General features: G+C 44.3%; 1 protein-coding gene across 3 annotated transcripts in view; it reads right to left on the minus strand.

Annotated features, from left to right (window-relative positions):
• LOC143433968 (bridge-like lipid transfer protein family member 3A) overlaps positions 1-13,605 on the minus strand; it is a 28,856-nt gene extending 15,251 nt beyond the window's left edge. For 2 of the 3 annotated variants that reach the window (XR_013108334.1, XM_076706425.2), the window contains exon 1: positions 13,308-13,571. Coding sequence is in view for 1 of the 3 variants with exons in the window: in XM_076706425.2 (XP_076562540.1) it covers positions 13,308-13,447 (140 nt within the window). In the remaining 2 variants the exon portion in view is untranslated. Of the gene's footprint in view, positions 1-13,307 lie in introns of all 3 variants that reach the window. The other variant, XR_013108333.1, reaches the window with a different exon arrangement.
• Between the last annotated feature and the right edge of the window lie 12,906 nt (positions 13,606-26,511).

Here is a 26,511-nt window from a genome sequence, read left to right on the forward strand (position 1 = left end):
GTCTTAGTTACTTTTCTATTGTTGGGATAAAACACCAAGATCAAGAACACTTTAGAATAATGGCTTTATTTTGAGCTTACAGCTCCAAAGGGCTAGAGTCTATGACAGAACAAAAGGATAAGCTGGAGTAGCAGCCCGGACCTCATATGTTAAACCACAAGCAGGAGATAGGGAATAACTTGAAATGGCATGACACTTTTGAAATATCAATGCTTACCCCTGTGAAATACTTCCTCCAGCAAGGTCACACTTCTAGTCCTCCCCAAACAACAACAGCTGGGGACCAAGTATTCAAATGCCCAAGACTTACAGAGAAAGTCTTTCTTTCAACCGACCACATACATTTAAAGGACATTTTAGCTGGGTATGAAATTTGTAGAGTTTTTTCAGCTATTAAAGTTTCATCCACCACCTTCTGCTGTTAAAGTAATCACTCACTGCTTTTTATACAGTTAACTTGCAGGTGCTTCCATGTTTTTAATCTTTCATTGTCACTAATACGAGCATTAGGTGTCCAGGAATGATTTTATTATTAGCTTGAGATAGTCTCTCCTCTCATGTAATCCAGGCTGGCCTTGAGCTTGTTGTGTAGCCAGAGGTGACCTTTAACTGATACTCCTGCTTTCATATTCCCACTCTAGGCTTTGTGAATATCAGCCAAGCAAGCTATCCCCAGACCAGAAATGGTTTTCTTTGTTCTTACCCTGCTTTGGCTGAACATCTTGTATCTAATAAAACCTGCCTATGATAACATTTCCATGGAAATACAACCACATGCTATACAACCCATCCATTTGCAATGTATGAGTCAGTGACTTAGTACTGTCAGTTGTTCAACCATAATAAGTAAAACCAACTTTAGAGCAATTTCATTATCGCCTCACTGAGAAAACCCATGCCCTAGCTGTCACCCCCAGCAGTTCTAGTCAACCATCAGTTTATATCTCTATAGTTTCGCCTATTTGGGATATTTAATACAATAGGAATCTTACATGGTCACTCTTTCTTTATTTAAAATAAATAAATAAACTCTATTGCCTGTACAGATAAGTGCATGTTCATGTCTATGTGTGTGGTTGCATGTGAGTATGCATAAGTGCCACCACACTTGGTTTTTCAGTGATTTTTTTTGATAGCTGGTGGCTAGAAAGGAGATATTCAGCTTTATCTTCACATGGCTGACTGCGTAGGAAGTACCATGCAAAAAGAGCTAGGATACTTGTTGAAATTTAAAGTCAAGGAATGAAGGAACCTGATGTTATCCTCTGATCACCACGTGTCTGTTCACATCTATCAGTCCAGAAATCTACTCTCTAAGATGCTCATGACTGCAGACCTAACAACACCTGATGCTTTGGGTGAGGAGTGGAGGGTTACTGTGCTGTTGGCTTTTTGTTGTTTATGATCTCATGCATCGTAGGCTGGCTTTGAACTCTCTGTACAGTACATAACCTTGCTTTGTTTGTGTTTTGTTTTGTTTGAGACATCTCACTTTGTAGGCCTAGCTATCCTCACTCATTATATAGACCAGGCTGGCCTCAAACTCATAGAGACCTGCCTGTCTCTGCATCATGACTGCTGGGATTAAAGGTATCACCCACCATGCCAATCATCTCTCTGCCTTTTTCCATTTTTAAAGACCTATTTGTTTGTATTTCACATGTATGGTGTTTTATGTATGTCTGTACACCACCACCATGCATGCCTAGTGCCCAATGAGATCAGAAAAGGGTATTGGATCCCCTAAAACTAGAGTTACAGATGGTTTCAAGCCACCATGTGGATGCTAGGAATCTGACCCTGGTCTTCTAGACAGGCAGCCAGTGTTCTTAACCACTGAGCCATCTCTTCAGCCCCAACCTTGAATTTCTGAACCTCCTTCCTTGAATGCTGAGATCCCAGGCATGCACTACCACTCCCTATATATGTGGTGTAAAGAGTGGGGCTCAGAGCATCATTTATGTTAGGCAAGAACTCTAACAACTGATCCCTACCCCTAACGCCATTATTCAAATATTTTTCTATCTTGTTTTATTATCTGCTGATGCGTAACAAATCTCCCTATGCCTGTTATCATAACACAACAAGCATGCTATTAAACCAATGAACTCTATGTTATAAATCTGGTTGAGGAAGGTGCTCAGTTGGTAAACTGCTTGCTGTTCAAGTTAAGAACCCAAGTTTGGATTCCCCAGTGCTCACATAAAGCCACAGCATTGATTGCCATGGCATCTGTACCCCCAGTACTTGGTGAAGGCTGGGAAGAGCTGATCCTGGGGGCTTGCTGGCCAGGAAGTCTACAAACAAGTGTTCCAGGTTCAGTAAAAGACCGTTTCTAAACAGTAAGGTGGGAGAGCTACTGAGGAAGACACTCAACGTAACCAGACTCTTGGGGAAGAGAGGTAAGGTCTCATATAGCTAGCCTAGGTTGACCTCAGACTCTCTTTGTAGTCAAAATAAATGACTAAAAAACAAGCTAAACTTTGGAAGATAACACTTCCATTCAGTCAAACTTACTAATATCTCAATACTCGTGTTCTCCAAAACTTTCTTTAAAATTAGATTTATTCTATTTTATGAGCAAAAGTACTTTGCCTTGGGCTGGAGAGATGGCTCAGTGGTTAAGAACACTGACTGCTCTTCCAGACTTCCTGAGTTCAACTCCCAGCAACCACATGGTGGCTCACAACCATCTGTAATGGGATCCAATGCCCTCTTCTGATGTGTCTGAAGACAGCTACAGTGTGCTCATATGAAAATAAATAAATAATATATTTTTTAAAAAGACAAGAAAAAAGAAAGAAGTGCTTTGCCTGCAAGTATGTGTATGTACCAAGTCTATGTAAAACCATAGAGGTCAGAAGGTGGCACTGGATCCTGGAACTGGAGTTTCAGACAGTTGTGAGTTCTTTACCACAACAGCCTCTCTCTAACAGCCTTCAAAACTCTTCAATTATGGGCTGGCAGCCAAGTTACATAAAACCAATTATTACTCTGAACATACATGTAAAAAATTACTCAAGTAGCCAATGGAACACATCCAACCAACACATGCATCTCATACCTGTTTTCCTGGAACGTTGGTACGAACTTCATGCCCTTCACCTAAATAGCTAACATTATTTTTTAAACTTTAATTCGCCCCCTTTACAATTAATACTGATTGATAACATGGAAACTATTCTTTAGTATTTGTTTCTGGCACCAATAATATGTGCTCGCCTTTAATGCATAGACAAAGGAGACCGACTGCTGGATACCGGGCTGAACTGGAGTCCCCTTCCCCAGAGCTAAGGTTTCCTGAACTCTCAAGTCCACACGTGAGGATGCTAAGACAGGAGGACTGTGGGTCCCAGTCAACCTGGGCTGTCGAGGGATACGCTGGCTGTCTCAAGCACGGTCCTCAGTGCACCTGTCTTCTCTCACACACACCTGACTTTCCTGTACCACTCCTCAAACTCTAGTTTGTTTGCATGGTTTTTTGTTTCTTTTTGCTGCAGTTACTTAGTGACTGGATGCGTATGCACAGTGTATATATACTTAGTGACTGGATGCGTATGCACAGTGTATATATACTTAGTGACTGGATGCGTATGCACAGTGTATATATACTTAGTGACTGGATGCGTATGCACAGTGTATATATACTTAGTGACTGGATGCGTATGCACAGTGTATATATACTTAGTGACTGGATGCGTATGCACAGTGTATATATACTTAGTGACTGGATGCGTATGCACAGTGTATATATACTTAGTGACTGGATGCGTATGCACAGTGTATATATACTTAGTGACTGGATGCGTATGCACAGTGTATATATACTTAGTGACTGGATGCGTATGCACAGTGTATATATACTTAGTGACTGGATGCGTATGCACAGTGTATATATACTTAGTGACTGGATGCGTATGCACAGTGTATATATACTTAGTGACTGGATGCGTATGCACAGTGTATATATACTTAGTGACTGGATGCGTATGCACAGTGTATATATACTTAGTGACTGGATGCGTATGCACAGTGTATATATACTTAGTGACTGGATGCGTATGCACAGTGTATATATACTTAGTGACTGGATGCGTATGCACAGTGTATATATACTTAGTGACTGGATGCGTATGCACAGTGTATATATAGCATGCACATGAGAGCACACATACGGAAAGAAGAAAAAACAGCCTGTAGGTGGTGGTCTCTCTCCCACCAAAACCCAGTGCCTTTATCTACTAGTAAGTCATGGTGTCTCCCTGCCTTAGACTCTACTGGGGCTGCCAAGAGGGACGGTCCCTTCTGTTGTGGGGCCACTATCCAGCTGGAGAAAGAGCTGGGCTGTGGTTAAAACCATTCTCACTGATTATTCTTTAGCCAGGTTCTATAAAGCGAAGGTAACTAAACATCCTCTAATGGGTGAATGAATTCTCTAGGGGATCAATCCAGTGTACACATTCTGGCTCTTTTACCCTCTGGTGGTTTGAATGAAAATAGTCCCTGTGAGATTCATCTGTTTCAATGTTTGGTCCCCAGTTTAGAAAGGATTAGGAAGTGTGTTCTTGTTAGTAGGTATGTCTCTGGGCAGTGTCTCTCTGTCTCTGCCTGCTACCTGTGGGTCAGGATGCAAGCTCTCAGTTACTAGTAGCTACAGTACCATACCTGTCTGCTTCCTGCCATGATGATAATGGACTAATTCTCTAAAACTGTAAGCAAACTCTCCCACCCCCCTTAAATGCACTCTTTTATTAGAGTTGTTTTAGTTGTAGTCTCTTCAGCGTGACCTAACAGTAACTAAGACACACTATGCTAAGGTCCCAGTCTCCCCCACATCATGCGCCATTCACAAGAAGATGTTTCCTTCCTTCCTTCTCTTTTCAAGCTCAGTGATAAGGCATTCATCCCTACTCCATTACAAGATCTACCCGTGTAGACGCAAGGCAGCATGACAGTCGGCCTCAGAAGGCAGAAACAGGGCAATCTCAACACAAGCTGGCCACTGAGATTAGCCCTACTAGGGAGTTCTGGGTCTGACTGACAGTCAACCTCAATGAGTAAGTCTGAAGAACAATGGAGGATAACCCCCAATGTCAACATTGAGCCTCCTCTTGTGTACACATATCCACACATACTCCAAGTTGTGCATGCACACATGCACAGCACATACAGGAACATGAAAAATAAACATGAGTTGGGCAGGGAAATGGCTTAGGTAAAAAACCTGCCACACAGGAGGATGACCTGAACCTGGCCCCAGAATTCACATAAAGTACATACATGGAGGAAACTGATTCCACAAACTTGTCCTCTGGGACTCACACACTTTACAATGAATGTGTAATCACAACTTGCATCAACAAATAGAACAACTCATCTGCCTCTCATCTCCAAAGACTATTTTGGCTTCTGTGAAGCTTAAACTCCATTAGAAAGTAAACTGGATTTAGGATCACCTGAGAAATATACCCCTGGTATATCTATGAAGCTGTTTCAGAAAGGTTTAACTGAGGAGGGAAGACCTACCCTGAATAATGATGAAACAGAATGTTGAGTGCCAACTTCTTTCTCTTTGCTTCCTGACTGTAGATGCCATGTTGAGGTGAGAAAAGCATCTTTGCTAAATCTAGACTCTACCTCAAGCTAAAACTGAGTTGAGCCCAACCCTCAGGTATGCACAGTACTTTCTTGAGAACCATAACTCACTTCTATTGTTCTGCTTCTTTAACAGCAAGACTTTCTGTCCCACTTCTTGATCAAAAAGTGATACCATGGTAACACAGCTCTTCTAATTTGGGTTTTACTGCTATGACTAGACACCATGGCTCAAGGGACCTCTTATAAAGGACAACATTTAATTGAGGCTGGCTTACAGTTCAGAGGCTCAGTCCATTATCATGGCAGGAAGCATGGCAGCATGGCACTGAAGGAGCTGAGAGTTCTACATTTTGTTCTGAAGGCAAACAGGAGAAGACTATCTTCTGGGCAGCTAGGGGGAGGGTCTAAATGCCTAGACCCACAGCAATATATTTCCTTCAACAAAGACACGCCTTCTAATAGTACCACTCCTTGGGCCAAGCACATTCAAACCACCACAGCTGCATGCCTAGCTTTGAATGGAGGATTGCTCCACTATGTTATCAGAAATTGTCCTCTTGTGAAGCTTAACAAACCATGACTTGGGATCCATTTTGGATCCGGAGAGGAGTCTCCTTGGCTATGCCCCAATTTTATAAAAAAGTTCATATCCTTTCATGCTTGTCAACAGCCTCAGCATAAAGTACCAACTTGTGGGTTTTTCCCCCTTTATAACTCTCCTGTTTTATGGACTTGGGGACCACCTCTTTAGGCTTGTAGTCACAAGATTTTATTCCCCTGGCTGGATCTGTTAGACTCAATAAAAACATAAAATTCATAAAGAGCTCATCATGGTTGTCTTCTCTTTGTTGAGAACAGCTTGGGTTCAGCAATGTGACCAGCTACCTCATGTTCCTGCCACCACCCCTCCCCTGTAATGACAGTCTAGATAAAAAAATAAAATAAAATAAAATAAAAAACCAAAACCACTTTTTCCTTAATTTGCTTTGTTAGATATTTTTTTACAGCCAAGTCAATAACTCAGCTTAGTTCTGAATTGTATATACATGAAATTAAGTAGTTTATTAACCATACTACTGATGGTGTCCATTTCCATATTTCTAGTTGGGGGGGGGGGCTCCTTATGATTCAAATTGGTGTAGCTATTCTTCCACTCACCCATTTTGCTTGGAGTAAGTTTCCTGAGAAGCAGTTAATCAAATAGCTCCCAATTTTCCTTCTGCCCTACTGCCCACTGTGAACCTTTACAAACACTGGTATTCTAACTACAATCATCCTGGATTTCTCTGGCCGTAATTCATAAAAGCAGGAAAACATCTTGCTAAGCATGACCTCTGAAATAGTCTCCTGGGAACTGCTCCTCCCTCTTGGCTTCTGATGTGTGCAACTGCTCGAAACTGAAGGAAGTCAGGCTGGGAGGGATCCAGAAGCACAGGCTTGGAGCTTCTCCTCCAAAGCTTCCGTCCTCATTCAGGAAGACGCCGTTCTCTTCAGGGGCTCAATGAGGAATCTGAGTTCCTTATAACAATGAAATCCTAAGCTTTTGCAAGAAACAATGATTCTGATAGCAATCACGGTTACAGTTATTAACCAACATTTGCTGTCTTAAGCACTGTCAACCTCTGACATGCAGCTATCACACTGCTCCCAGGAGCTGCATGAAGGATATGCCTAACATCCACTTCGCAGATAAAAAGCCTAAGGCTTTAGGAACTAGATAGCCCTCCCGAGGCCACTCTGCTTGTGGGGGGTGGGACATGGGAGGGAGCCAGTATTTAATAATGGATTTGTATAGCCTCAGTGATCATCAGTCTGTTCTCCTTGCTGCATTGTTTCCTATTGAGAGATGCCTACTAAAATTACTCTTCTCATAATGAGATGTAATGATGCCAAGCACTGGGGTCTCTGGAACTGGCACGCAAGGCTGACTCTGAGAAGAGAGTGTAGTGAGTGATGTTTGCCTGGTTATGTTGATTTTTTTTTTTTTTTTTTTTTTTTGTGGCTTCCAGCTTTCTTTTTGCACCTGCTCTGAGCTGTACACTGGATGACAGCGTGCTTGTTTGTGCCAGGGTTGAAGGAGGCAGAGTCCATATTAATAGGATCAGAGCACCTTCTCTGCAAAGTCACAGCAACAGGCCTGGCCTGTGCTGACCCTGCAACACACAAAGTCAGACCGCTAACGGAGGGGAAACAATTTCTAACTCGCTTTCAAGTCCACTGTCATCCAATGTCAGGAGTGATCCTCATTACCATAGCAGGGACAGAACGACCAGCTTGCCCTGCTTTTTCCCTCCCACCGCTGCAGAAGGTAGGCCACAAGTCTTTCTTCTTGGGTACTGATGACAGCAATTTGTCTTTCTGGGTCTCCTACCCATGCCGAAGCAGTAGCAGCTGGGACCAAGAAGCCCTCCTGATGTTAGCAAGTCAGCAGATTGCTTCTGGACTGTCCATGCTTAAGTACTTTCCCGTTAAGTATCATATTGATTTTAGGGCCTTCTTACATGTGGCCCAGGACCCTAACTGGACTGTGTTTGGAAAATGAGGAGGAACTGTGTAATGAGAGGAGCTGCCCAGCAGGTCTGCACACACAGCCTTCAGCTCTCCGATGCTGCTGATTTATTTTTATTTATTTAACAAATGTAATAAGACATCGATGCTTCTGGGATGACAGAAGTGTCAGTGGGAAGAGAGACCTAGCGATGAATCAGTGGGGATGAGGATTACATGGATGGCAGACAGAAAAAGAGGTGGGCCTAACACAGAACAGCAAGGGAATTAAATTTATGGCAAAAGGAAAGATGGTGTTACTTTAAAGATCAAGGAAGTATCAGCCTGATGTAGTCAAATTTCACTCCTGAGGCCACTTCCCCTTGCTTTTGGCTTTCACCCCTCACACCGGGATTGCTGATGTCATCTCCCCATACTTCCTCCATCCTTCTTAGTTAACTTCTCATGCAACTGTCAGCTGTCTTTGTCTTTTACCATAGTAAAGTACAAATAATATAATAATATAATATAATACTTAGCAGCTCAACCATCTTAAGGCCCAGCATTTCCATTCAGTACTTCCAGAGACATCTGCATCTCCACTGCCTCCACCTTAGTCCTTACCACCTCATTTCTCTTGGACTAGGACACACCCCCATCTCAGCCTTCCGGTTCCCCCAAATTCTACCTTGCAGTCAGTTTCCCACTCAGCACTATGACAAAAGACCAGTCACTCCCTGCCTGACTTATAGCTTCTCATCCAGCCAACTCCATCACCTCCTGACATCCCTTACTCCCAGCCCTTCACTTCCTCGGTGGCCTTTCAGTCCTAGGAGCGTCTTCGCCCACCATGGCTTTTGACGATGCCATCCACTGACCTGTGTCCTTGTCTCTATTCTTCATGTGGTCTTTGCTCTCTATCTGCCTGCTCCCCTTCACACGTGCCCTGCACAAAGAGGCCTTCCTTGGAATTGCAAACTGGAGAAGCAAGCAAGCATGTGATCACTCATATGCTTGCAACAATCGCTGTATTGGGTGTGCCTAAACAGATAAAAACTGACAATGGCCCAGGGTATACAAGCTCCAGTTTCCACCAATTTTGTGAGAAATTGGGATTACCATTGCCGTGCCAGGGTAGAAATCACATTTTAAAAATAACATGACTGCTTCACTGCGTCATCTTGGCACAGGGGCCTTGCTGCTCTTCTCTGGAACATTCCACCTTAGGTAGGTGATCTCTGAGTTCTAAGCCAGCCTGTTCAACAGAGCCAGTTCCAGGATGGCTGGGGCCACACAGAGAAACCTTAACTTGAAAAACCAAAACCAAACCAAAAAAGAAAATCCCAAAATAAGACCAACACATTCAGGAACATGAAAAATAAACATGAGTTGGGCAGGGAAATGGCTTAGGTAAAAAACCTGCCACACAGGAGGATGACCTGAACCTGGCCCCAGAATTCACATAAAGTACATACATGGAGAAAACTGATTCCACAAACTTGTCCTCTGGGACTCATACACTTTACAATGAATGTGTTGGTCTTCCTAAGGTGGAATGTTCCAGAGAAGAGCAGCAAGGCCCCTGTGCCAAGATGACGCAGTGAAGCAGTCATGTTATTTTTAAAATGTGATTTCTACCCTGGCATGGCAGTGGACTCGGATAATCTCAGCACTAGGGAGACTAAGGCAGGAGGATTATGAACTCAAGGGCCACACAGTGAGACCACATCTCAAAAAGCAAACACGTAGGCTGGCCGTGTTGTTCAGTTGCGGAGCACCTGCCTAGTATGTGCGATCCCCAGATCCAATGCCCAGAATTCTTCCTGGAGAAGAACCAAGTGCAAAACAGCATGTGTGTGGTTTTACAGATGAGGAAACTAAAATTTCAAGAAGCTAAAAAACTTGCTGAACACACAGCTCTGAGTTCGCAGACTCGAACTAACTCTCTGCTACAGTGCATGCTCTCGGCTAATCTCCCAAGCCAAGCTCGGCTCACTACTGAGATCCATCCATTCGTGCCTGTGCTGCTGGAGACTACTCCAGGCCCTGAAATATGCTGGACCTCTAAGCCGATATACTCTGCCCTCAAGTTTTTAAAAATTGTTTTAGACTGATTTTACTCCATGTGTTTGACTGTGTTTCACTAACAAGTATGTTTATATACTAACTCTAAGCCTAGTGCCCTCAGACTGTAAGAGAAGACATTGACACTGCAGCTATAGATGGTTCTGAACACCATGTGGGTGCTGGAAACTGAACCCAGGTCTGCAACAGAAACAACAGGGTTCTCTCTTAACCATTGAGTCATCTCTCCAGCCCCAAAGTCTCTGCTTTTGATAAAATGTTCTAGAAAAAGAGGCCATGAAGAGACTGGGAATATGCAGGGGAGTTCAAAGGGAGAAAAAAAAAACAGAGAGAAATTATGTAATCATTTTATAATTAAAAATTTAAATATTTTAAAATATATTTTAAAATTAAAATAAAGTACTTATTATAATGAGAGAGGCAGAAGCAGGCAGATCTCTAGGAGTTCAAGGCCAACCTTGTCAACATAAGTTCCAAGACAGGCAGGCTTACACAGAGAAACCTTGTCTTGAAAAACAAAATAGGCTGGGCAGTGGTGTCACACGCCTTTAATCCCAGCACTTGGGAGGCAGACGCAGGCGGATTTCTGAGTTTAAGTCCAGCCTGGTCTACCGAGTGAGTTGCAGGACAGCCAAGGCTATATAGAGAAACCCTGTCTCGAAAAACCAACCAACCAACCAACCAAACAAACAGAAAACAAACAAACAAAAAAAACCAACAAAAAAAGAAAAACAAAATAGAATTCTCTTTGCCAGGCATAGAGGCTCAGCCATGCAATCCAAGACTCAGGAAGCTCAGGCAGAGCTGTTTCCCAAATCCCAGACTAAATCAGCTACACAAAGAGACTGTCTCAAGCCAATACATAGTTTAGCAGGTGGCAGCTTCTAACAGCAAGCCCAAGGGCTGAGTTCAAAGCAAAGGACCACGTGATGGAAGGAGACTCCACATGGCACAGGCACACTCACACACAGACACACTGAAACAGCACACACAAATGTAAGACAGAGAGAGACACTGTCTTAACAATCATAGGAAAGCTATGCAATTCAAACTTCTATTTCTGTAGGAAAAATGAAATGATGTGTCCATGGGTTGCTAAGATTACAGAGCAGAAGACCAAATACTTGGCAAAACCCTGGGTATTTAGAAACAAGCCCTTTACTCCTTCACTACATAGTAGTCATTTCCACAGCCTCCACATCCAACCCGACTAAGTCCTTTTCTGCGATGGCTGGAAACTTGCCATCTCCACTGTCCCTTTGTAAGTTGACTATTATTCTGGAATGACATCATGCGTTTAAGGATGGGCCATCCAAGTCTGGGCTCTCTGTGGCTCAGTCAGCCCGTGCTAAGCAGTGTGCATGGCTTCAGTCCTCAGCATCACACAGACTGAGCAGACAGCCGGAGTGTGCTTCACCAAACAGAAGGCTTTTAAAAAAACTTTGGTTTCCTGTGGGTTTTGAGACAAGGCCCCATACTGTACCCCAGCCTGGTCTCAAAACTGTAGGCAATCCTTCTGCCTCAGGCTCCTATTGTTGGGAGCCACCACACGCAGCTTTTCAAAGTAAAATTATACACATCTTTCAGAATGGCCACAATGAGAGGACAGAAAATGCCACATACTGTCAAGGATCTAGGTACTTGGATCCCACACGCCTCAGCCAGCAGTAGCTATGCCGGTTAGCACATCATGTAGGGATATGCTCATGAAAGCCCACACAGTCTACAACCCAGAAGATCTAAAACCCTGTCTTAAACAGTCTCCCGACAGGTGTGTGTTCCAGAAGACATGGGATATGCTCATGAAAGCCATCACAGTCTACAACCCAGAAGATCTAAAACCCTGTCTTAAACAGTCTCCCGACAGGTGTGTGTTCCAGAAGACATGTTCCTAACGGCTCTCACTGGGAAAATACATAACATTCAACCACAGCAAGTATAAGGAAAGTGGATTATATTCCTACTAACAAAAAAAGCATACGATCATGCAGTCTGCAACATGATGTAAGCATGCTCACAGCTAAAAGAACCAGGCAAGGGCTAGGGAGCCGGCTCGGCTGGTCAAGCACTCGCTGCACCAGCACGATGACCTGCGCTCAATCCTCAGCATCCACACAGAGACCCAGCTGTGGTAGAGCAGGTTTCTAGTGTGCTCTAGGGAGGCAGAGACAGGAGCATCGAAGGAGCTCACTGGACAGCTGGCCTCACCTTAATCAGTGAATTTCAGGTCTCAGGCAAAAAACTGATGGACAGCTACTGAGAAACGATATATACACACAGGTACACACATACAGAAGAACACACACACAAAATGCTTAAGCCAAACAGAAAGCAGATATAGCGGTGTAAACTCGTAATGCATGCACACATAATAAATAAAATGCTTATAAATACGTATATGTATGTAATGAATGAATGAATGACGGCAATGGGGGGACATAGCACAGTTGGTAGTGTTTACCTTCCATGCCAGAGGCACTCACTGGGTTCAATGTCTAGGACCCCAGGGCGGGAAGTGGGCGAGCCACAATCAGTAGTACACACCTCTAAACCTTAGACTTGAGAGTTTGAAGCCAACATGAGCTACAGAGACTCTGTCTCAAGAAATGAGAAGTGGAGCTGTGGCTCAGCTCGGGCAGGGCGCTCACTTGTCAGGTGTGCAAAGCCCTGAGTTCTAGTCCCTGTACTACAAAACCAAAATATCGATTGAAAGATTTTTTTTAAAGCATATACACTGTGCGATCCCATTCACATAAAACAAGATGTTGGTTCCATTTTGATGGAGAGATAATTCTGAAAGAAAGCATCGGTGGGGTAGGAAGCCTCTGTGAGCTGGGAATATTGTCTTTCCAGCATGGGCTTCAGGTGAGTGCTGTGTTCAGTCTGTCACCTGGAACAGACAGACGCAGGGGAACATCACAGGGGCGGGGGCTGGTGGGCAGATCCAGAATGCAGCCTGCACTGGAATCTCCTTCCTTCACTCACTGGCTGTGACTCTGGGCAAGTTAGTAACCCTTCCAATGAAATTCAGCTAGAGTTGAATCCCGGCTGCCGGGAGCCGCTCGCCCAGCTCCGCCCGAGGGTTGGTCGGAGGGCTCAGGAAGGGACCGGGGACGCAGGGTGGCGCTCGCTCTCACCCGGACAGATGCTTCAAGCGCTGCTTCTTAATGATCCCGGCCATGCTGCAGCCGCGGCCCGCGTGGAATGCAGGCGGGCGGGCAGCCGTGGCCTCCTCAGTTGTGGAAAAGTGGCGTCCTCTCACCTCGGCGGCCGCCATGGCGCTCTGTCGCCTCTGCCGCAGCGCCCGGAGTTCCGCCACGTTCCCACCCACCGACCCGCGCGACGCCGCAGCCTCCCGCCGAGAGGAACCGTTACCGCGCGCCCTAAGGCTCCTAACACTCCTAACGGGGTGAGGGGCGGGGCGGCGAGGCTCACCGGCCTAGGGGGCGGGGCCCACGGGGCGGGGCCTACACGGTAAGAGGCGGGGCTAACGCTTCTAGGCGCTGGAGGGTGGCACGCCCTTTTACTCCAAACTCTCCCAAGCCAGAGGGCAGGCAAAATATGGGAGCTCGAGACCAGCCCGGTCTACATGGGGAGTTCCAGGATAGCCAGGGTTACATTGAGAGACTTTGTCACCAAAGAAATAAAAAAAAATTAAAAATTGATATAAGCCGGGCAGTGGTGGTGCACGCCTTTAATCCCAGCACTTGGGAGGCAGAGGTAGGCGGATTTCTGAGTTCGAGGCCAGCCTGGTCTACAGAGTGAGTTTCAGGACAGTCAGGGCCATACAGAGAAACCCTGACTCAAGGAAGAGAGAGAGAGAGAGAGAGAGAGAGAGAGAGAGAGAGAGAGAGAGAGTTGGGGGCTGTCTGACAATAGTTTTTCTTTTTGTTGTTGTTGTTGTTATTAACACAGGGTTTTTTCTGTGTAGCCCTGGCTATCCTGGAACTAATTTGTAGACTGGGCTCACAAATGGGCCTGCATCTGCCCATCTAGCGCTGGAATTAAAGGTATATTAATGCCCAGCTGATACTACACTCTTAAAATCCCAGTCCTAAGAGCTGAGGTAGTTCAAGGCCAACCTGGGCTATATGATAATATCCCATCTCAGGATAGCAGCCAGGCATTAAGTACCTGGAAGAAGAAACAGGACTATTAGAAACTCAAGGTCCTGCTGGGCAGTGGTGGCACATGCCTTTAATCCCAGTACTTGGGAGGCAGAGGCAGGTGGATTTCTGAGTTCGAGGCCAGCCTGGTCTACAGAGTGAGTTCCAGGACAGACAGGGCTACACAGAAAAACCCTGTCTCAAAAAAAAAAAAAAAAAAAAAAAAAAAAAAAAAAAAAGACTATCTCAGGAAGGTTGGTGAACAGTCAAAAGGAATTTTGAGTAGAATGACACCATCCTGGATGATGGCTGCCACAATACAACCAACACAGAGGCAGGGCTTCCCAGACTACTCCAGGGATGAACATCAATTTTTAGTCCCAACCTCAGAGCTCAGGGCAATCTGCAAGGAGCAGAGCTGAGGAGGCAGGCAGCTCTAGGTTCACACTGACCAGAACTGTGTGACCTTTGTGTGACCTTGGCTTGATCACATGACCTTCATGCACTTCCTCATCTTTCAAAGGAGATTGTACAATGGCTGGACTAGGGGAGATCATGAAGGCAACACACTTAGCATGGCACCTGGCGGACGATACACACAGCTTCTTCTCCGTTCTTCTTCACATTCTGTCTGACTGTCCTGAGATCATTCATCAGAAATGGCAATTTACCTCTGGCACATAGCTGTACCTCTCAGAAGAGTTGACAGGAAGTGCAGGGTGAACTCAGGTAGAGGCAGTGAGAAGCCGGGTGAGCGGGAATTCTGGTGGGAACCTTGACAGAGAACAGAGCTTTATGTTCTTCTCATGAGGTCCCCAGTGCACTCAGACTCACTCTAGCTGAGCATTAGAAGTGAAGAAGCAGGGGATGGTGGCAAAGTCTGCTACAGCAGCATTCAGGAGGCTGAGGAAGGGACTGTGAGTTTATGGCAAGCTTAGATTGCACAGTGAGTTTGAGGCCAGCCTGGCTACATTAAAGGTGCATGCCACTACCTTGTCAGAGTTTAAATTTTTATTTCTCTCCCTCTCTCCCTCTCCCTCTCCCTCTCCCTCTCCCTCTTCCTCTCCCTCTCCCTCTCCCTCTCCCTCTCCCTCTCCCTCTCCCTCTCCCTCTCCCTCTTTTTCTGTGTATGTGTGTGTATGTGTGTGTGAGAGAGAGAGAGAGAGAAAGAGGGAGAGAGAGACAGAGAGAGAGAAAGAGAGACTGACTATGCACACAAAGGTATGTGTGACTGTTGTGGCCTGAGCTGCCCCACGTTGGGGGCCAAAAATGTTTCGAGCCACTCTATCCCACGTTTGGGGGCCAAAATGTCATGGACCACTCTGTCAGTGTTGGAAACCACACTGCCAAAAGCCGTGGGGGCTAAGTTGTTAGAGCCTGCACTACCCCAAGCTGCTTCGGTCCATGGGTTGGGGTTCAGCAAGAGAGACTGAGGACAGACTAGAAGAATGGAGACCAGACAGAGTGTGATTCAATCCCGTTTATTCTTCAGTCTCTCTTCCTAGTCCAAGTCTCTAGTCTTGAGTTCCTAGTCCCTAGTCCCTAGTTCCTAGTCCCTAGTGCCTCCAAATTCCAAGTTCTTTCTCCAAGTGCTAAGTGCCAAATGTCTAAATGATCTACCAAGTGCCTAATAACTAACTCCAAGTTGTACTGTGTCTATTTTCTGGTACTCTCAAGTGTCTTTTACCACCTTCCTAATTCCTACTCCAAGAGTCTGATTCTCTTCTGTCTGCCTCTTGCCTTTTATATGTCTCACTTCTAAGCCACACCTTTAAGTCATGCCTTTAAGTCATGCCCTTAGGCCTTGTCTCTAAATCTGATCTCTAAGTCATGGCCTTAAGTCTCAGCTCTAAATCACACCTTTAAGTCTCACACACCCAAGGGTATCTAAAGCAAGATGTTATCAGAGTGTGCTCAGCTGTTGTAGGCTATTGTAATCAAGTCCCTTATCAGGGTATATGGCTCAAGATGGCTGCAAGGATGATAGCCGCCTTCTGTTGGCTCCTCACATGTGACCGTGGAGGTCAGAAGAGGGTGTTGGATTCTCTGGAGCTAGACTGACAGGAGGTTGTGAGTCGCCTAACATGGGTTGAAATTCCAACTTAGCCTGCTGCAAGGGCAGCAAATGCCCTTTAATTGCTGAGCCATCTCCCCAGCCCTCGTTTGGAGTTCTTGTCTTTAATCTTTCAAGTATAATCTTATATTTTGTATGTGGTTTCTCCTGTCCCATTTCTCACCACCTAACCTTGCAGGACAGAACAGACGGTAAACTCTTTGGCCTCCAAACCACCACAGAGGTTACACTGGTCACTATTCCTTTTCTCCTCTCCTCCCACCTCAGCTCACACACCCCACCCCCACCTCCACTATTTTTTTATTTGTTTTATTTTGGAGATAGGGTCTCTCCAAGCCCAGGCTGGCCTCAAATCCTTCATTTGTCTGACGATGACTTGCACTCCTGATCCTCCTGACTGCACATCCAAGTACTAGGACTGCCACACGCACCATCATGCTTGCTGCTGTGTGCAGTTGTAGCACACTCCTGTTGCTTGCTGCCATTTTCACAGCTGGCAGCACCTCCAGCTGTGTCCCACACTAAGGTTTCACTGCAGGTCATGAAGGAAGAGAGAGAGAGAGAGAGAGAGAGAGAGAGAGAGAGAGAGAGGATGCATGTGGTGATAGATTAAAGCAAGCTCAATGACTATTGCAAGGTACTCAAATTCAGGTCTAAGCTCGGCAACTAGCTACCTGCATAGTCTTGGGTAAGTTGTTTTATCACCCCAGCCTTAGTGTCCTTACCTGCAAAATGAAAAGGTCAAAACAGATGCCTCAGTTGACGCCTACAGCTCTGTTACTCTAGTCTTCCAAACCGGCTACCGATCACTGGCAGGAGACTCAGCACATTCCAAGTTTACTTAGGAAGCTAAGGGAAGGGCAATGTAAGCTAGCAAAGGCTGAGACAGCTTCTAATGTAACACTACAGAGGGCTCAGAAAGAAAGTCCCTACACTACAGAGGGCTCAGAAAGAAAGTTCCTACACTACAGAGGGCTCAGAAAGAAAGTTCCTACACTACAGAGGGCTCAGAAAGAAAGTCCCTACACTACAGAGGGCTCAGAAAGAAAGTCCCTACACTACGGAGGGCTCAGAAAGAAAGTCCCTACACTACAGAGGGCTCAGAAAGAAAGTCCCTACACTACAGAGGGCTCAGAAAGAAAGTTCCTACACTACAGAGGGCTCAGAAAGAAAGTCCCTACACTACGGAGGGCTCAGAAAGAAAGTCCCTACACTACAGAGGGCTCAGAAAGAAAGTTCCTACACTACAGAGGGCTCAGAAAGAAAGTCCCTACACTACAGAAGTCTCAGAAAGTTCCTACGAAGGCATCTAATGGAGACTGCATGTTCTTCAATGGAAGACAGGCTCCACTGCCCCTGGGGAAACCTGTCAGGGGGATTGGTAATATCCGAAGCTTCATCAGGGAGTGAGAAAGCTGGGGATTGTGGGATGGCTGTGGATGTTCATGACATGTGCTGAGCAAGGACACACTTTGGAGAGCTTGGGGATTAGAAAGTGGCTTTGGTCTTGTCAAAAAGGAAGGTTTGCACCACAGACAGCAACTCCAAGACACAAGAAGAGAGCTCAGACTATGTCTGTGACAAGGACTTCAGAAGAGGTGACTTTAAGAAGTTTCTATTAATTAATACTTCTATTTTCACAAACTCCTGAAAAAAAAACCTAAAGCATTTTTAGATTGCATTACTAGGAGTCAAATATAGAACAGGGGAGCAGAGACTTGGCAGTCAGACATATCTAGAATGAGGTATTAGAACTTAGTGAACATCAGCTAACCAGGGACACCTGCAAAGATTCAGTCTGTCTCCTCAAAAGCAAGGCCAGAACACAAGGAGATGCTGCTGGTGCCAGCTTCAGCTCTGGACAGGGTTAGCTCACAAAGCTGCTAATCTGTCACTTGGCTCCCTGTTGTCACTTGGTAGACAGTACCACACTCCACCCTGCACAATTCTTAGCACACCTGCGGCCTCTCAATTTGAATGTCATGTCCCTCAGTAGAGCTTTCTGACCCTGGGAGACGTTGGATCATGCTATTAAATGAGCCAGCATTTGCCATTGGCTTAAGGAATACTTCTCTAACATACTTTCACTCCACAAGGACATGGGACACGCTTCCAGTGTCTAACACTGAAACTGATATACAGCTAGCCACGACTGGCAGATGACCATTGTGTTTAAGAGTCCACTGACCAGCGAACCGCTGGTGGCTCGGCCCTTAAGGCTCCCGCCCGCAGAGGGCGCCCCGTCTCTTGGTGCGCGGGTTCGAGTCCCTTGGTGTGCGGGTTCGAGTCCCGCCGTCGCCTCGTCCCGTTTCCCGCGTCTTGTGGGGAAAAAAAAAAAAAAGAGTCCACTGACCATCGGCATCTTTCAGCTTTCCAATGAGATGATCTTTGTATAATCCAGAATCTGCATTAGTATGTCTGGTATTCAGAACACCTATGTCAGACTTAAAGTCAACCACACCTCTGTGCCTTTCTCACTGACCATGGGCTCTGCTTAGGAAACTGACTACACCTGGCATAAGCTTTACACATCGAAGGGAGTTGTTTGCCCTCTATATCCTAGTGTTATTCATAAGGTAGAAAAGTATGCAACCATTAAAAGATCCCTCTAGAAAGATGGGAGCAGCCATACATTCCTGTACTCTTCTCTAAGAACAGGTAAAAATCGTAGCATTTTATATAAAGTATGAATTCTAAAACCTCTGAAGGATAGAGAGACTAAGGCAGGTGAGCTAAGGTCCTTGGGACCAGAGGAATGGCGTGCTAGTGAGTTCTGGGGATTCTTTTGCCAAGACCTGGAGGAGAAGTGTCTCTAGGTGTCTAGAGAATGCCATGAGGTACAGACAGAAGCCCTGTGGAAAGCCGAGTCTCACTAATAAAGGATACAGTGAAGAGGAAGCTAGCAAAAAAAAAAAAAAAGCTTCAGGCAATAACTACTTAGCTAAACACCCACAGGGGCGGGGTATCTCCTGCCCTAGGCAAGACTGAGGATACTTCGGAAGTGAAATATGACCATGGAAATAAAAGGCTTAGTGACTGATGCCAACAGCTGGATGGAGGAGACAGGAGAAAAATCAGTGAGTGTGGGTACGGCTGCAGGAGGCACAGTGACTGAGGGACCAGCTGGAGGAGGCAGAGGCCTTGTGCTCACAGGTAAGCACTAGGGGATCTGGAATGTTACAAACACAGGGTTGCACCTTTAAAGGAGGGGATGCATAACCTGTTATCCACTCAGAAGGTTGGGAGTGGACCTGTTAACAGCCTGGTGAGCTCTGTAGTATCTGTGTAGCCAAGACCCCACAGGACCTTCCCCCAGACCTGTACTGTGAGCTTGTTCTCAATCTACAGAACTCATCTTTATGGACAGTGTCACATGTAATTTACAAAGAATTTTGATGTAGTCACATCTAATCTTCACTCAGCTCACTCTTGAGTTATTTATCACTAGAAAAGTTTTTTTTTAAACCAGATGTGTTGTGCTTAAATATGCCTAAAATAAACAAATCAGGGTCAGACTCCCTAAGTTTGAACACTGGCTACTAAGTCTCGCTGAACTGAACTCCTGCAGCCTTGCTTGCTCCCTGTGGTGGTCACAGAGACCAGTGTCGAGACTCTTGGAGCCAGGCAGGCAGCAGTTACTGCCAAGCTTGATGACCTTTGTCCAATTCCCAAAGCCACATGGTGGAAGGAGAGAACCAACTCCTAAAAGCTAACCTACACACACACACACACACACACACACACACACACACACACCCCATGGCATACATGTGCCCACATATATACACATAAATAAATATTGTAATTTTTAAAAATCAATGTAACAGCAAAAGATCACCCAATCTGAGTGGTGTGTGTGTGTGTACCAGTGTGCATGCTTACACACTCACGTACGTGTATGCTTGGGGTGGGGGAGACGTGAGGAAGGACTGGGACACAGGACTATGGTTGAATGGACCTATTGGAATAAAAGATCAATCAGAAGAACAGTCATGCTGAGAAATGACATGAAGAACGGGAAGCATGGTGGCTGCAGCCCCAGCAAGGTGGGAGTCTGAGACAGGAGGATTGAGAATCTGGTATGAGCCTAGCCTGGGCCACACAGCCAGTCCTGAATTCAAGAAGCAGTGCAAAGCACAAACAGCAAACATGGCCCCTCCCCCAGTCCACTGAACTGAGTGAAAATGAAGACATCATGCCAGAGTTTGCAGACACATGATGAAATGCTGAGGAGACAGTCCACAGCACTGGCTGCACAGAAGAGTCTGCAATTGTAACTCTATCTCAAGAACCCAGAACAAAGGGCCAAATAACTCCAGGGCAAACAGGAAGAAGGAACAAACAACGATAAGGACAAATGTGAAGTTGCCAAGCCAGCAAATGGACACTAACAGGGAGTACGTGCTCATGGGAGGACTAGGCTGCTTCAGCTTCTTCCTGGGAGGCAGCATGGCTGAGAAGTGACAGGAAAGGTCACACTAGACCCTGCTGTGAAACAGTGACCTTACTGAGCGCTACACCCATGAAGGACTGTGATCATTGGCCCCTCACACTCGGGGCTGAGGTATGAGGTAAAAGGCCAGCACCCTCTTACGGTGGAAATGGCCAATGCATTCAAATGTTTGAAACATTAGGCATGAAAGTTTGCATTCCTATCCCAGGAGAGTATAAGTGATCAAGGACTATCCACTAACATGAGGCTTGGAGGCAGCCACTAATATGAGCTAAACTTTACAGAGCATCTGAACACTGGGCATGTGAATTAACTCCCCACTGTCTCCAATGTCAATACTGGACTTAAGTTTTCTTTTTTTCTTTTTGTTGTTGTTATTTATTTTGCTGGATTTTTTGTTTGTTTGTTTGTTTTTGAGACTGTTTTTGTATAGCCCAGGCTGTCCTGGAACTTACCTTGTAGATCAGGCTGGCTCACAGAGATCCACCTTAAAGCTGTGTATCACCATTGTTCAGGCTTTTTGTTTTGCTTTTTAATGGAGTTTAGTTTAGTTTAGTTTAGTTTAGTTTTTGTTCAGTTCAGTTCAGTTTAGTTTTTTGAGACAGGGTTCCTCTGTAGCCCTGGCTGGCCAGAACTCCCTCTGTAGACCAGGCTGTTCTCAAACTCACAGAGCTCCATCTGCTTCTGCGTCCTGAGCACTGGGAGAACAGTGCTCACCACTGCCCTGCTGTTTTGCTTTTGTCTGCTGGTGGATTTGAGTTTTCTGTAAAGGTGTTCTTACCTCAAAGAAGAAGGGATATCCAGCCATGTCAAAGATGTTAACTTTGATTTCTCTGTCTCTGACTTGGACCCTGAATTATTCAGATGGAAACAACATCAAAGGTTGTGTTTTTGCACTGACATTTATGGATTTTAAAAGGAAACAGGAGTGACATTTCCAGAGGTTTCTGCATCCTCTTCTTAACTCCAGATAATCCTTACAACAGTAGAGAGCGAGCTGGCCAACAAACCCACCTCCTGGTTTGGAACACATAATCCTTGAGTAAGCACCCATCTTCCACCTCGGATACTTCAGTGCACAACCCTGAACCAACAAGTTGCCCCCACTTACAAAAGGATCATCCCAGCTGAGCTTGTCATGAGGGTGGGGGTCATAAGACCCCTGTCTGTATGTAACTCTGACTTAGGGGAAGCCCTCATCCCAGGTGGGTAAAGACTTTCTGGTGCCAACCTTTTGCAAGAGGAGCACCCACACCACAGGTGACCCCTCACCTGTGTAAGCAAAATAAACTGGTTGGTTCCCTAGGTAGAATCTTGCTTTAGTTAGTCATGGAGACCTTGAGAGGAGGGGTAAACACTCCTTACTTCTTCCTTGGGAAGGAATTTCAGAATACTCATCACAAGATAATCACATTTTAAAAAATTAGTAGTAAACAGAATAGCCTATTGAATAAGTCCAATTCACCCTGTCTCAACAGACAAACAAACCAGTCCCAACTCTGTGGCATTATACAGCCATTGCCATCATTAGATAAGCTGTTGGCACAGCTGCCTGAACAGAACGCCCCCCAGAGCACTGACGAGCTCCTATGCTCTGAAGTAGAAAACAAGAGAGAAAAGGTAGAGAGACATGTGGGTTTCAAATGAAGAACTTTGTAACTCTCAGGCAAGAGCTACCAAGTTCATATGTTAAATTGTGCAAAAACATCTCCTGCTGCTTTCAATTGAAGATGGCGATAGAATTTATAGGGAACTCTTGGGTTCTGCTTTCCACAGATCTGAACTACTTTAATGCAGTCTAGGACATATGTAAACTCGACCCTGCCCTTCATACAACTGACGTTCTGCTGTAGATATACCTCACCAATTTTATCTGCCTTCTTGAATATTGCCTTCATATTCTGATATGAAAAGTTTCACTTCTAAGTATATCAATATTTATTGAGCAATCGGCAGGGAGAAGCACTGTACTGGGCCCTTGGATAAAACATAAAATCCCTTTTTACAGGACTTATTTTTGGATGCAGGACATAAAGAAATAAACTTTGACTGACCAGGAAAAAGTTTTCCTCCCTGATGGCTGCCTTACACAGTACCAGAAGATGGTATGCAGGATGCTGAGGGAGAAAAGAGATCATGACCTCCTTTAGTGGTGGAACCTACATGCTACAGTGCAAACCTGCCTGGCAAAACACGTCCACTGGTGTAATAGTGGCATGGCAGTTATGAGGTGTGGTGGTTTGAATAGAAACGGCCCCCAGAGATTCATGTGTTTGAATGCTTAGCCCTAGGGAGTGACACTATTAGGAGGTGTGGCCTTATTAGAGGAGGTGTGTCACTGTGGAGGCGGGGCTTTGAAGTCTTAAATGCTCAAGCTACACCCAGTGTGACACACATCCAGTCTCCTGCTGCCTTCAGATCAAAATGTAGAACTCTCGGCTCCTCCAGCACAATGTCTGCCTGCACACTGCCATACTTCTTACCATGCTGATAATGGACTGAACCTCTGAACCTGTAAGCTCGTCCCAATTAAATGTTTGCCTTTATAAGAGTTGCCTTGGGTGATTAATTTTTACCCGAAAGAGAAAAAAGAAAGGAATTCTCAGGGAAACTTCTCTTCCCTGGATGTCAATTGTTATTCATCTTATTTGTAATTGGGCCTGGTTTTGTGGAGGTATCTATTTAATTCATTAATCTTTTTGGTGGCCATTTAGTTGTGCCTTCTGTGGTATCAAACAGTCATAACAATCCTCGGTCCTATATAGGAACTGGGTCCTGGCCATTCCATTTAAGGGTAAGAGGGTCCTTGCATATAATTGTGGCATAGTTTTTATTGGTCTGAGCGATGCCAGAGGCAATCAGTGGCATATTTGCTGTGAGCTTTCAGTTTTAGAAAGTTCAGAGTAAACAAGGCATGCTCCTTACACCCTCAAAGAGTCATAAAGACACTATTTAAAGAAATATAATTCATTATTAATAATCTCTTTTATCAAAGGACTATTATAAAATAGCCAACAATTAATCAATCTATATAATATATCAATTAGAGAGAGCTTCTTCTACTTTTTGTAAAATTACTCCTCTTTTGTCAATTAATTGTTGAGGGAAATTAAGATTTGCATCTCTCGTGGCCTTGGAAAGAGCCACAAGTTCCACCACACTATCGGTGGTTCTCGCCGTTCAGCCTGGAGAAGGCGCAATACTCTCCAGCTCCCTGATACCACTAATACATATGATATTTGTATAATTCATATCCAATAAACAATTTTAGGACAGTCAAAAAAAGATTTGCATCACTCTTAAGAATATTAAACATAGACATAAATTCTTTTGTGAAGAGCTTAAAATAACATCTTAACCAATAAGCATCTCCTGGAAACTTTTGAAAATCGTTTGAAATAAATAAACTACCTTTCTTTTTTGTTTTGTTTTTGTTTGTTTGTTTTTTGCCAGACCAATTATCTGGTATTTCTTTTATTGGATATTTTACGTATTTACCTTTCACTGTTATCTCCTCTTCAAAGTTAATCACATGTGATGTCTGCTATTAGGAGTTCTAATCCCGAGGCTGGCCTCTGGACTTGGACTTATACTACTCAGACCTCTAATGGGACTTTGACAAGGACATCAAACAGCCATAGATTGACATCACTAATTTGAAGAAATCCCTCGTTTCACTGTCTGATGCGATCCCCAAAAATTCCAAAGGACTTTATTGGACCTGATTTTCTCTTTTACAATAGAAAAGATGTGTACAGCTCTAGACTGTGTACAGTCCTTAAAGAAGAATGCTGCTTTTACATAGACAAAACAGGGATGATTAAAGAGAGCATTAAAAGGCCAGAGAAGGTCTTGAGAAAAAACAGAGAGAGAAAGAGAAAAAGGAGAGCTTGTACAAGAATTGGTCTTCAGTCTCTACATGATTGTCAACCCTACTTCCTTCCGTCTTGGGTTATTATTAATTGGGTTATTTTTGCTTATTTCCTTTGGTACCTGGGCCCTAAATAGGCTGACTAACTTTGTGAAACAACAGATAGATAATCTGATAGCAAAATCTATTCAGATACATTATCATATTAGCTATGAAGGACCACGAGACTCTAGATGAGGTTGTTTCTCTATCCAGGGTGTTCCCAAGTCCCATCTCTATCCAACCTAAAAGAGGGGGCTTCTGCACCTAGACCAAGCAGAGAGGGGGCCACCCAGAACCCCCTCTGTCTGGCGATCTGAATTCTTGCTTAGGCTGCGAGGCTAAGCACTGCAAGGGAATATAAATAAAAGTTAAAAATATGTTTCTGGGTTCCCTGAGGGACAAGCCTGACTGCATAGGGGTTGATGTCAAAAGTATCTCCTCTCCAGGAAAAAGACATAGGGATGGGTATGGCCCTTATGCCTCCCTAGACAACGACAGGAGGACTGGAGCCATTACAAGGTCCCCTTTAATTACTGGACGTCAGGCCTCTATCCCCGCCTTGGCAAGATTAGAATCACCACAGCCCTTCTATACTTGGAGAAGGGAGGAGATGTCAGGGGCAGCCCTGCCTATACACTGAAGGCCTAAAATCAGCCATAAGCCTAAAATCAGCAATAGGTCTGACTTACATGCCTGCTAACACAAAGTCTTGGGTCTCTATGGAAAAACACTGAAACAGAGGGCTATAAGCTATTGTAAACAGGCAGCTTTTGTGGGAATCTACCAGCCTGAGTAGTCATAGACCTTGTAAATAGGCAGCCTTGGCAGATAGTACCAACTTAGATAAGGACAAGTGAAGCATAGGCAGAGTCATAGTGACCTGACCCCTGAACCTTCACCCAGCTGATACCCTGTTCTGAAAGATATCTGTACTCCCCCTGAACACCTATGCTCCTGTGTCATCCCCTTCCCCACATCCTGCATTTTTGTGTTTATAACCCCTGTGTTAAAAAGTAAAAATTATGATTTGATAAAAAAAAAAAAAACAAAAAAAATAACATACAGTGTACCCCTGGTTCTGCTGACTTAGCTCCTGAGAATCTATTTTCTTGTTCTCAGAAATACTTTGAATTATAAAACATTATTGTGGTTTGTATTAGTATGCCAGGTAAAATAATTTTTATTGATCTCATTTTTAAACTTTGAAGTTTGTAATGAGTTAAAATGTCCTTCAACATAATTATAGGTCATATTTATTTTCATATTGTAAAATGCTAGTTAATCTGTTGAACATTTTAAAAAACTGGATTCCTTTTTGAGAATTTCATATATGAACACTGTACTTACATAATTTTCCCCTTTCTCTCCTTCTTCCCACTCTTCCCACCCCCATACTTTTTAATTATCTTTTATTTAATTATTTAATTATCATTTATATATGTATACATGTATAAGTATATATGTTTATATAAATAAAGCTTCTTTATGAAAAAAATTTAAACCTGTGAATTTGCACATTAAAAATAAAATGATTCTGAAATTTAAAAAAAGAGTTGCCTTGGTCACGGTGTCTCTTCACAGCAATAAAACTCCAACTAAGACATGAAGGTAACCAACCACTTTAGGATTATGTATGAAGCCTGGGAAGACACATGCAAGAGGGGAACTCTTGGTTTTGTTTTGCTCAATGTCATCCTGTCAAACTGCCTTCTCAATATTTATGTTTAGACTCATAGACTTGTGTTGCTTTCAACTTTGGTCAGAGAAGCTTCTGCAATGAGTAATTAACCAGAAA

This window comes from Arvicanthis niloticus, unplaced genomic scaffold, assembly GCF_011762505.2.
Source record: "Arvicanthis niloticus isolate mArvNil1 unplaced genomic scaffold, mArvNil1.pat.X pat_scaffold_67_arrow_ctg1, whole genome shotgun sequence".
In the NCBI taxonomy this organism is placed as follows: Eukaryota; Metazoa; Chordata; class Mammalia; order Rodentia; family Muridae; genus Arvicanthis; species Arvicanthis niloticus.